Below are 12860 nucleotides of genomic sequence, written 5' to 3' on the forward strand. Positions count from 1 at the left end.
TGCCCCTCCCCGTAAAACAACTAACTCAAACAGCCACACCTAACGGGATTATGGCGTCTGGCTAGAGATAGATAGAGATACATTTACAGGCATATGTTTGTGTGTGTGTGAGAGAGAGAGAGAGAGAGAGAGAGATTAAAGCATGAAAGAGGCGTTGACAAAGCATGCTCAAATCGCATGGAAGAAATAAGAATATAAGAGAATAAAGGATGAAAGACAGTAAGTGTAATTGTTGTTAAGTAGCCATAGTGCTTAGGATTGAAGTGGGGTACAGTAATTAGTGGGTTAATTAGCAGTTCTGTGGTGTTAATTATGCACTTAGATAATGACTGGATGAGGGAGCGATTGGGATATATGGATGGATAAAGATGATGATGATGATGATGATGATGATGATGAAGGAAAAGAAGATGAAGAAGAAAAAGAGATGACGAGTATGAAGAAGAGGATGATGATGATAAAGGATGAGAGAGAGAGAGAGAGAGAGAGAGAGAGAGCACAAAAATAAGTTAGAGAAATAAACTAGGCAGGTATAGACACTAATGAGACTGGACTAAAAATAGCCACAGGTAATAAAACACGTGGATCAGGTGTTGGCCAGGTGAGTGAGCACAGGTGTGACGGTGTTACCTCAATAGTGGGGGGCAAGAGCGATAGATAGATAAATAGATAGATAGATAGATAGATAGATAGATAGATGGATGGATGCATGGATGGATACATAGATAGACAGATAGATAGAGAGATATGTGTGTAGGGTCTATGTATTTAAATAACTCTCTCTCTCTCTCTCTCTCTCTCTCTCTCTCTCTCTCTCTCAGCACTAATTAGAGAGGGTTATTATAGCTATTATGAAGGAGGGAATGAAGGAAATTATGCAGTAAATATAGATGAAGGAAATTGAGAGAGAGAGAGAGAGAGATCGTTGTGTATATAGGTTGGTAGGTAGTTAGCTGGTTACTAATCACTGATAGATAGAAGTAGGTAGACTGAGAGAGAGAGAGAGAGAGAGAGAGAGAGAGAGAGAGAGAGAGAGAGAGAGAGAGAGCAGTGGGAGAAGGATACGGGAGGGGAAAATAGGAGAGGAAGGGGAGGGGGAGATGAGAGAGGAGGGGGAGGGGGAGGTGAGAGAGGGGTTAGAGACGATGATGATGGGAGAGGGAGGGGAAGGGTGGGGGGAATGGGGGGAGGAAAGGTGTGCCCTCCCCTCCTCTCTCCCTTCTTCTTCCCTCCCCTCCCCTTCCCTCCCCTCCTGCTCTCCCCGATAGTAAAATCCAAGTGTTCCTTCCTCATTAACTGGGGGGGGAGGGGCTGATTAGGGTAGGGGGAGGGGGGAGGGAAGGGGAAGGGGAAGTGGGAGGGGAGAGGTGGGGAGGAATGCAGGGCTGATGACGTAAAATGGAGAAATATAACGAAGGAAAAGCAAAAAAATATATAGATAGATAGATAGATAGACAGATAGATAGATAGATAGATAGAAGGGGTAGGGAAGGAAGAGATAAAATAGGGGGGGGAGAGTATGAAAGAGAGAGAGGGGAAAGAGGGGAGGGGGAGAGGTGAAGAGAGGAGGGGAAAGGGGAGGGAGAGAGAAAAGAAGGGAGAGGGGGAGGAGGAGAGGAGAGAGGAAAGAAGGGAGAGGGAGAGGGGGAGGAGGAGAGGGAAAGAGAGGAAGGGGAGAGGAAAAGAAGAGAGGAGAGAGGAAAAAGGGAAAGGGAGGGGGTGAGGGAGGGAAAGGGAGGGGGGGTGAGGGAGGGAAAGGGAGGGGGGGTGAGGGAGGGAAAGGGAGAGGGGAGAAGGGGGAAGGTGGGAGGTGGAGGGTAATGAGAGGAGGGGGAGAGGGAAACAGGGGAGGGGAAAGGGGGGGAAGAGGGGAGGGGGAGGGGGTACATATCAACTCCCCCTCTCCCCACAAGAAATAATTACTCCCTTGATGGATGGAGGGGAGGGGAGGGAAGGGGAGGGGAGGGGAGGGGAATAAGGGGATATGAAGGAGATTGAAGGGGAAAAAGAGGGGGGAAGGAGGAAGAATGGAGGAAAGAGGAAACGGAGGGAGAGTGGAGGAGGAAAAGAGAGGTGAAGGGAAGAAGGAGAGGAAGAGGGAAGAGAGAAAGAAGAGACAGGAAGAAGGAAGAAAGAAAAATATCAGTCTATCTATTTATCTATCTGTCTGTTTTTCTATCTATCTATCTATCCACACCTGTCCTCAGCAGGTGTGTGATAATTTGATGTGAGTTCGTAAAGCATCTTATATTCGAACACCTGTGCGTCTCTCTCTCTCTCTCTCTCTCTCTCTCTTTCTCTCTCTCACTTTTTATATTTTTTTACCTGCCCATAAATTACAGGTGTTATTCAGGTGTTATTTATTTAAGAGTGAATAAATAACGTAGTGGTTATTGATGAGTCTGCCATCTCACCTGTAGGAGGGATTGGGCAGGTGAGGGAGAGGGGGAGGGGGAGGGAGAAGTGAGAGAGAGAGAGAGAGAGAGAGAGAGAGAGAGAGAGAGAGAGGGAGGAGGGAGGAGGGAAGGGTACTAGGAGAAAAGGGAGTGGAAGAAGAGAGGAGAGAGAGGGAGAGAAGAGAGGAGAGAGGGAGAGAAGAGAGGAGAGGGAGAGGAAAGAGGAGGGAGAGAGAGGAGGAGAAGACAGCTGAGAGGGAAGAGAGGGAGAGGAGAGAAGAGTGAGAGGAAGAGAGCATTAGAGGGAGAGAGGAAGAAATGAGAGGAGCAGAGGAGAGAAGAGAGGAGAGAAAGAGAGAGAGAGAGAGAGAGAGAGAGAGAGAGAGAGAGAGAGAAATGAAGAGAGGAGAGAAGGGAAGAGGAAGAGAGGAGAAGAAAAAAAAGAGAGGAGGAGAGAGCAGATAGGGGAAAAGGGGAAGAGAAAGGAGAGGGAAAAGAGAAGAAGAGAGAAGAGAGGAGAGAGAGGAGAAAAAAGGATTGATTATAAGTTTGGTAAGAGAGAGAGAGAGAGAGAGAGAGAGAGAGAGAGAGAGAGAGAGAGAGAGAGAGAGAGAGAGAGACTGTTACCTGGCGGCTAATAAGAGTAACATGAATTTGTACACCTTATCGTGTAATCGATATCGTTCTCTTGTCTCCGGGTGTACACACACGTACATACACATACATACAGGCATACATACATACACTTACATACGGCAGGCAGACCCGTACACACATCCATCCATATTTACGTACATACATATATACGTACATGCATGCATACGTTCATATCTGTCTATCTTTCTGTCTGTTTGTATGGAGACTGATGATGATGTGGAGAGAGAGAGAGAGAGAGAGAGAGAGAGAGAGAGTAATTATTGAGATGTGTGGGTGAAGGGAGGCCAGCTGAGTCTGTGTGTAGGTGATGGATGACGCTTACACACACACACACACACACACACACACACACACACACACACACACACACACACACACACACACACACACACACACACACACACACACACACACACCACATTAATCAAGTTTTAAGAATTGAAATACCAACACCTGATGATTCCACCTACCCACCTGGTATATTCCCCTCCCCTCCCCTTCCCTTCCCTCCCCTCCCCTCCCCTCCCTTTCCTTTTCCTTCCCTATCCCTTCCATCCCTCTCCCTCGCCCTCACCTTCCCCACTTCCCTCCCCTCCCCTCCCCTCCCTCGTAATCTCTTATCTTTGACATATTGGAAACTCCAAGATAAGTGACCGGAGTCTTATCAGGCGATTGGGAGAGAGAGAGGGAGAGAGAGAGAGAGAACGAGAGAGAGAGTTACATAGAGTTACGTAGATACACAGACCACACAGACCTTACGGTCCCTACGAGGTGGTCCGGCCTTAATCCTAATATAGTGCATAGGAGCAGGAGAAAAGGATAGCACAGCAGAAGGCTCTCTCCCCCACCCTCCAGACCCTCCGGCATTTGCCGTACAGGAAACAAGAGAGGAAGTAATACCTTGCAGGAACGAAAAACCTGAAGGAATTTTATAGGATCGGCAGAAAGTAGACTAATATGGAAAAGGAAAATTTGGGCATACAGAGAGAGAGAGAGAGAGAGAGAGAGAGAGAGAGAGAGAGAGAGAGAGGCAGGCTGATTAATATTGAGTTATCAGTAGGTCTGGTGTTGATAAAAGATAAGGGAGAGAGACTCGGGATAAGGGAATGTAAGTGATGTTAAGTATTGGGGAGAGAAATATGAGGGTATTAGTGAGAGAGAGAGAGAGAGAGAGAGAGAGAGAGAGAGAGAGAGAGAGAGAGCAAAAAAGGCGATAAAGGAGAAACTATCCAAGAGAGAAAGGAAGGAAGGAAGGAAAGAAGGAAGAAGGCAAGGTGATGGGGAGAGGAGAGAAGAGAAAAGAGAAGAGAAAGAAAAGAGAGGAGAGAGATAAGAGAGAGCCTCCTTTCTATCTAGATGGACCCTTCTCTTCCCACACCCACATAAACCCCCCAACTACCAATTAAAGAGAGAGAGAGAGAGAGAGAGAGAGAAATCGACCAATAAGAGAGAGAGAGAGAGTTTGAACATCCAGGTGCCAATAGGAGAGGTTGGTGCCAATAGGAGAGGTTGGGTGCCAATAGGAGAGGTTGGTGCCAATAGGAGAGGTTGGTGCCAATAGGAGAGGTTGGTGCCAATAGGAGAGGTTGGTGTCAATAGGAGAGGTTGGGTGCCAATAGGAGAGGTTGGTGCCAATAGGAGAGGTTGGGTGCCAATAGGAGAGGTTGGGTGCCAATAGGAGAGGTTGGGTGCCAATAGGAGAGGTTGGGTGCCAGTTGGAGAGGTTGGGTGCCAATAGGAGAGGTTGGGTGCCAATAGGAGAGGTTGGTGCCAATAGGAGAGGTTGGTGTCAATAGGAGAGGTTGGTGTAAATATAGTAACAGTAGAAGAGAGAGAGAAGGAGGAGAAAAGAGGAGGGAAAATAAAGAGAGGAAGAAAGAGAGAGAGGAGGAGGAGAAAAGAGGAGGGAAAATAAAGAGAGGAAGAAAGAGAGAGAGAAGTAGGAGAAAAGAGGAGGGAAAATAAAGAGAGGAAGAGAGAGAGAAATATTAAGAAGAGACGTAAGACAGAAGAGAAAAAAAAGAGAGGAAGAGAGAAATATTAATTAAAGAGAAGAAGAGAGAGAGAGAGAGAGAGAGAGAGAGAGAGAGAGAGAGAGAGAGAGAGAGAAGTATTAACAAGAGACGTAAGGCAGAAGAGAAAATAAAGAGAGGAAGAAAGTGAGATATTAAGGAGAAAGACAAGGCAGAAAAGAGAAAATAAAAGAGAGGAAAAAAGAGAGATCTATTTAGAAGAAACGTAAGAAAAGAGAAGAGAAAATAAAAAGAGAGGAAGAAAGAGAGAAATATTAAGAAGAGAGGTAAGATGGAAGAGAAAAAAGAGGGCAGTAAGGAGAGAAAGACTGGAAGAAAGAGAGGAGTATCAAGAAGAGAGGTAGGGGAGAAGAGAGGAAGGAAGAGAGGAAGAAAGAGAGGAATATCAAGAGAAGAGGCTAGAGAGAAGAGGAGAAAGAGGGCAGTAAGGAGAGAAAGACTGGAGGCAGAAAGACCCCTTTTAGTCGCCTCTTACGACTAGCAGGGATACTGGGGAGGTATTCTTTACCCGCGTCCCCAGGGGTGGCAAGAGGAAGAGGAAGAGGAGGAGGAGAGAAGAAGAGGAAGTGGGAGAGGAAGAGGAAGTGGAAAGAGGTAGAGGATGTGGAAGAGGAAGAGGGAAAATCTTGCCCTTACGGTTCGAATAAATAGCAGAGAGAGAGAGGAGAGAGAGAGAGAGAGAGAGAGAGAGAGAGAGAGAGAGAGAGAGAGAGAGAGAGAGAGAGAGACCTAGCCTGCATTCAGTATGGACGGTGGGTGTTGGTGCTGAAGTGGTGACATGGGAAGGTGTGGGGTACGTAGGAGGAATGCTAATCGATACACACACACACACACACACACACACACACACACACACACACACACACACACACACACACACACACACACACACAGGATATACTGAGTTATCTTGAATGCTGAGTTATCTCTCTCTCTCTCTCTCTCTCTCTCTCTCTCATCAATTATAACTCACTCACTTTCCTTTACTTAGAAATTCTCACTTTTTTCCTCAAGTGTTGTGGAGAGAGAGAGAGAGAGAGAGAGAGAGAGAGAGAGAGAGAGAGAGAGAGAGGATAATGAACGAAAGAAGAGAAAAAATAAAGAGGAAAAGAAAGAGAAAGAAAAGAGAGTAAAAAGAGAAGGAAGAAAGAGAAGGAAAGCCAAGATAACAAGGAAATGACAGAGAGAAGGAGGGGCGGAATGAGGTGATTAGAGAGAGAGAGAGAGAGAGAGAGAGAGAGAGAGAGAGAGAAATCTTAAATCATTTCAGTATCTATCGCCATACTCTTCATAAATACAAATGAGAGAGAGAGAGAGAGAGAGAGAGAGAGAGAATCTTAAATCATCCCATTGTCTCACCATACTCTTCATAAATAACGTTCAAAAATACGTAACCAGCCGTATCCAAAAATAAATCGCTAAGAAAGAGGTGTTAGGGAGCTTTCTTAACAACGAAAATACGGGTTTGAGACGAGCGTAATTTTGCGTAAGTTAAAAAGTTACGAATGTGTTAGAAAAATAAGTAGCTAATGGAAATATGTTAGGAGTATTAGGTGCGTGGGCAGGTAACTCGCTTCGTAGATCAGGTTAATGAGCTACCAGGTAAGAGAGGGGCGGCCTGGGACGGAGGGAGAGGAAGACTGAGAATGAGATGATTTTCGGATATTCGCTAAGATTGGATGGAACAGGTTGAGTCAAGAGTCAGAGTTGAAAAATGTAAGTGAGAGGAGGAGGCAGAGTATGAGATGTGATTCTATACCCATTCTGCCCTAACCTGGTCTAAAATTTACTCGAGAATATGATGCTTGTCACGAAGAAGTGCTTTGGAAAGGATGTAGAGCCGTAGTATTGTCTTTTTCTGCCACTGAGCTACGTAAAACAGCGAAAGGAAAATCTGGGCCAAGTTAAGGTGAAAAGAGTATAGTTTGGCCCTGTGGAGAGGATGGAGAGTGAGAGACTGACGAGGAGAGTGTATGTGAGAGAGATGGAGGGGGAGAGAGGGAGGGGGAGGCCAAGGATGAGATGGAGGGATGGAGTGGAGAGGTGTATGAGGGAGGGGGGTGTGAGCTGGAAGCAGTGCAGTGAACTGGCGGGGGACAGAGCGACGTGGAGGCGATTTGTTTGTGGCCACCCCGTAGGGATTAAGGCGTCTGGCAATAGATAGATAGATAGGGGGGGGGTGTTGGGTTTTTACCTGTTGGGGTGGGGTGGGATGGGGGGATGCAATCAGGGGTAGTAGAGAGAGAGAGAAAGAGAGAGAGAGAGAGAGAGAGAGAGAGAGAGAGAAAGAGAGAGAGAGAGAGAGAGAGAGAGAGAGAGAGAGTAAAATGGAAGACTTATTTCTTGTCTTTCTTTTTTTCAGCTTCAAGGAAATCTCGACCGTGGAAGATGGCCGTGTGAAGATTTTTGGGGGTACTCCTGTGGGGGTTGGCTCCAGGACCACCCCGTGCCCCCTACGAGGTCAAGATGGTCCATTACAGACTCCCTCAAACACCAGGGTGAGTGGTATGAAGTGGTATTGTGGTGGTATTACCCTGGCTGGTATTTTATGTGGTATTCGTGTGGTATTATTCTTTTGGTGTTGGTATGATTCTTGCTATCTTTCTCTTGTCTTGGTATTACTGTTGGATTTAATGCTGTAGTACTGGTATTAGATTGGTATTAAGTCAAACCCAACCCACACCACCCTACCCTACCTTACCGTACCCTATCCTGCCTTACCCTACCCTACCCTACCCAACCCAACAGAACTCAACCCTACCCTACCCTACCCTGCCCGACCCTACCCTACCCTACCCTACCTAACCCTGCCTACCTGTAATCACTCACGGGGGTGTAATTAAGGGAAGGGCAGAGGTAATTAACAGGTGAGATGATGAACACCTCTAATTAGGCTGAGTTATTACCTGTGCTTTCAATCGGTACACACTCTCTCTCTCTCCCTCCCTCTCTCTCTCTCTCTCTCTCTCTCTCTCTCTCTCTCCCTCTCCATACAATAGAGAGAGAATGAGGTAACTTTTATCATTGATTTTGAAGCATGTGAGTGTTTGGGCGAGTGCCTGAAAGAGGAGAGAGAGAGAGAGAGAGAGAGAGAGAGAGAGAGAGAGAGAGAGAGAGAGAGAGAGAGAACCTGTACCACCAAAAATACTTAATATCACCAAGTACAATTAGTAGACGAAATTATTCACGAGTTATACTTAAGTGATACCTACCAAACTACTTACTGGTCTTAAGTACACTTTGAAGACGAGAACCTTAAGTACCCCCGATGAGGTTACTTAAGTGCATCTCATTGTACTCAGTCAAGACGCCAGTACCACAAAAACGACGAGTGAGAAGGTGAAAGGCGACAAATTATAGACAAACAGGACATGCTATTGTGATCCTATTTATGACGCTTCAAACGAATTAATATAAAAAAATTAGACCAAGTTGAAATGATTTTACAGTATAATGATAGATTTGCGGATGTTACGCCACAGACAAACAGCCTATGCAAGATCAGTGGCACAGAAATGAAAGTACTTGCAATGTTTTGTTACAGTACGTAGAAATTACAAAGATGCACCTGTGTAATGGTGAGTCCTTAACTCCACTTTTCTCATGTACAGACAATTTCAATTCAACATCTCCCCGTTGGACGTTTTTCCGCCATTCAGCCATGACTTAGTAAATATAACAAAGCTTGTGTTGTAAGGTTGCAAATACTTGTTGCTGATTTGCCGATGAAAAAATGCAGATAACAGTATGCCGGTATATGAGAGAGGGGGGTGTGAGTTGGGAGCCGGGCAGTGGAATGGCGGGGGGACAGGGCGACGTTGAGGCGATTTGTTTGTGGCCACCCCGAACAGGATTAAGGCGCTTGGCAATAGATAGATAGAGTGTATGCCACACTAACCCAAGAGTAATGTTTTGTGACGTGATGGTAGAGCTTCGCAAATAATGTCTTAACAATCAGCAGCTCTACTCCATGGTAATTAGTCTTCATTACCAGTATATTCATCCAGTTAATTAGTGGGTATGTACAAATTAACCTCGAAGCACATTAATGGAAAACTGATCATACCCTAACCTATTTGTGTCAAAAATTTGGCTGTAATCGTGACCCCTGGTAATAATTCTGCATCATACACCTTCAGCAAATTAGAATACACCTGTAGAACAACAGCTAAAAAACAAGAAACTATTTTACGAACACTGTGCATGACCTAACTTATCCAATCTGACGGGGCAACGACCAGCCAAGATCATGTAAACGATTCACAAGTGTCCTAAAATCCAGTTCTGTCTGTGCTCTGTGGCAATCACTGTCTTGCTGCTTGGAGTAAATTAGAATCTATCTGTCTATAGCCCGACGCCCTAATCCCGCAGAGGGTGGCCGCAGACAAAACGCCTCCAAGTCGCTCTGTCACCCACCACTTGACTACCCTCCCCCCAACTCACTCCCCCCTCCCTCATATACCTCTCAACTCCATCCCTCCACCTCATCCTCGGTCTACCCCTCCCTCTCCCTCACTCCACCTCACCTACATACACCCTCTTAGTTAGTCTTTCATTCTCCATTCTCCCCACATGTCCAAACCACCTCAGTGTATTTCTCCTAATCTTCTCAACCACATCCACGTCCACCCCACAACGTTCCGTCACTTCTTCAGTCGTCAACCTGCCCCTCCACGTCACTCCACATGCTCCTCTCAAGTAACTCATTTCCACTGCTCTCACTCATGACCTATTCCCCTCTTGCAAGGTCCACGCCCCGCTTCCATACGTCAGGTAGGGATCACAATACCATCATGCAGTGACTTCTTAACTTCCATACTCACCTCCCTATTTCTCATCACTGCTTTCAGTGAACCAACAACCTTCCTTCCCTGCTGTACCCTTTCACGCACTTCATCCCCCAAAGTTCCATCCTTACTCATCACACTACCCAAGTACTTGAATGTACTCGCATTCTCCATATCCTCACCATCCAACCTCACTGTACATTCTGTGACTTCATTCCTCTCAGCACCATAACTTTACTCTTGTTTACATTAACTTTCAGATTCCTCTTCCTACACACTGTCCCAAACTCATTCACCAAACCTTGCAACTCCCATTCATCTTCACTCAACAATACTGTATCATCAGCAAACAGCAACACCGGAATCTTCCAAATCTCGCCCTCATTCATTAGAGCCAGCCCCACATCCACTGCCCTACCCTGCACCTCCTTTACAACCCCATCCATGTATATATTAAACAGCCATGGAGACATCACACAACCCTGTTTCAGTCCCACGTTGAGATCAAAGAACTCACTCAGCTCACCATCCATTCGCACCGTAGCCCTAGCTCCTTCTTACATACTCTTCACAGCATTCAACAATTTCCCCTCCACTCCATATGTTCTTAATACCTTCCACATACTTTGCCTATCTATTCTGTCATAAGCTTTCTCCAAGTCCATGAAGGCAGCATACACTTTCTTTCCCTTCTCTAGATACATCTCCACTAAACATCTTAGAACAAATACCTGATCTATACACCCTTTTCCCTTCCTAAATCCCCCTTGTTCTTCTCCAACTAGCTCCCCTGTCATATGCCTAACCCTATCAGTGAGTATTCTACCATATATTTTTCCAGTCACACTAAGAAGGCAAATACCCCTATGGTTACCACATACTTCTCTCTCCCCCTTTCCTTTGTATAAAGGAACAATTGTACATGATTTCCAGTCCTCTGGAACCCTTCCCTCTTCCCAAGCCAATCTACACAACTTCCATGTCCACTCCACAACAATCTCACTCCCATACCTCAGCATTTCACCGCACACTCCTTCAATTCCTGGGGCCTTTCCCATCTTGATCTTCTTCATTGCTTCCACTACTTCCCTCCTACTGATCTCTTCCTCCCTCCTCTCATCTCTTCTTCTCCCAGCCATTCCACAACCACTTATACTCGCACTGCTCTCACTCTCTACATTCAACAAATCCTCAAAGTGCTCCTTCCATCTCCTCAATTTCTCTCTCTTCTCCACCAACAATCTATTATTCCTATCTTTCACTCCCCTACTATTTCCCCTTTCACACTGCCTTACTTTCTTTACCTCCTTCCAAAACAATTTCTTACTCTCCCTCCATTTCACACTCAGATTCCTCCCAAACTCCTCATCCACTTTCTTCTTACTCTCCTTCACCAGTCTCTTCACCTCCCTTCTCCTGCTCACACATACCTCTCTCTTCTCTCTCTCATCTTCTCCCCTACCTCTACTCGCTAGCCATTCACTATATGCCTTCTTCTTTTGTTCCACAGCTTGTTTCACCTCATCATTCCACCATGCTGTCCCTTGCACACCCTTGCACCTCCTCCTCACTCCACAAACCACCTCACACGCTGCGCTTATCTCTTCCGTGAATATCTTACATACGTCGTCCACCCCTTCCATTTGCTCTAGCTGATACCTTCCCAATCTTTCTTCCACTATGCCCTTATACTCTGCCATTTTCTCACTATCTTGCAACTTCTCCACTCTTCTCATAGGAGCTGTTTCTTCCTGTCTTCCCCTTCGTCTCCTCAACCATTTTCTTTGCAGCTCTACCTTGGCCATCACTAAGTGATGGTCCGAGATTCCATTCCCCCACCCTCTCCACACTCTTGCATGCAACACTTGTCTTCTCATTCGCTCATCCACACACACGTAGTCTATCATTGCCTTTCGTTCAACAAGTTCACCATCCATCCTCCTCATTACTCTCCATGTATACCGGTGGATCATCTTATGCCGAAAGTAGGTGTTGGCTATTGTCAACCCCTTACCAACACAGATGTCCACCAAAGCACTACCATTCCCATCTACGTCAGCTGGCACACCCCACTGACCAACCACTCCATTCACTCGTACATTCCCAACTTTGCCATTCATGTCTCCAATCAACAGCACTCTCTCGCTCCTCTCAAACTTGTTCATACATGCTTCTAGTCCCGCCCAAAACTCATCTTTCACTCTTGCCACTCGATCCTCTGTCGGAGCATACACACATACAATCGCCCACGCTTGTATACCTACTTTCATCCTCACCCATACAATCCTTGCACCCACTGTTCCATACTCTCTTATATTCTCCTTCCACTTCTTGCTTATCATCAGACATACTCCCTCTCTTGCCCTCTCATTCTCATTAACTCCCGCACATATACCTAAACCATATTCCCACTCTCTCACCCTTTCACCTGCCATTTAGTTTCAGTCAATCCACATATATCCATTCTTGCATCCACAAGCACCTGCACAATCTCTCTCTCTTTCACTTCATCATTCACTCCTCTCACATTCCACGTTCCCACCCTCAGAATGTCCTTCGTCCGTTCCTTAGTCGTCAACGTGTGGTCCGTCCTGGTCCGAGGCGCTTTATTCGCTTGTTTAAGTAGTTCTTTTTACGGGGTGGGGCACTAACCCACCACCAACCCTTTTAGTCGCCTCGTACGACAAGCAGGGATACTGGGGGAGTATTCTTGAAACCCCCCTACCCCCAGGGAACCGTCTATGTTTTGTTGGGGAAACGACTATCTTTCCGTGGCGTCGTTGTTATGTCAAAGATTCTAAACGAAGTGTAACCCAATCAGCGCTTGTTGTGCCTAGTAGTAATGATCTCTACCTTGACCCTCCAGTAAATCAGAACGCAGGTGTAAACGATCAGGAAAACATCCATATCTTGACGAGGAAACTTCAGTGGATGATATTTTTTTTTACTTAGTCACTGAGAACATTGCTACACCCAGGAGTAATAAT

General features: G+C 45.9%; 1 protein-coding gene across 1 annotated transcript in view; it reads left to right on the top strand.

Annotated features, from left to right (window-relative positions):
- LOC145416532 (endothelin-converting enzyme 2-like) overlaps window positions 1-12860 on the top strand; it is a 339110-nt gene that overhangs the window by 240279 nt on the left and 85971 nt on the right. The window contains exon 3 of the mRNA XM_080285497.1: window positions 7449-7584. Coding sequence (XP_080141623.1) covers window positions 7449-7584 — 136 coding nt within the window. The remainder of the gene's footprint in view (window positions 1-7448; window positions 7585-12860) is intronic.

This window comes from Coenobita brevimanus, chromosome 106 (genome assembly GCF_032717465.1).
Source record: "Coenobita brevimanus isolate Jiangsu-jjx chromosome 106, ASM3271746v2, whole genome shotgun sequence".
Classification (NCBI taxonomy): domain Eukaryota; kingdom Metazoa; phylum Arthropoda; class Malacostraca; order Decapoda; family Coenobitidae; genus Coenobita; species Coenobita brevimanus.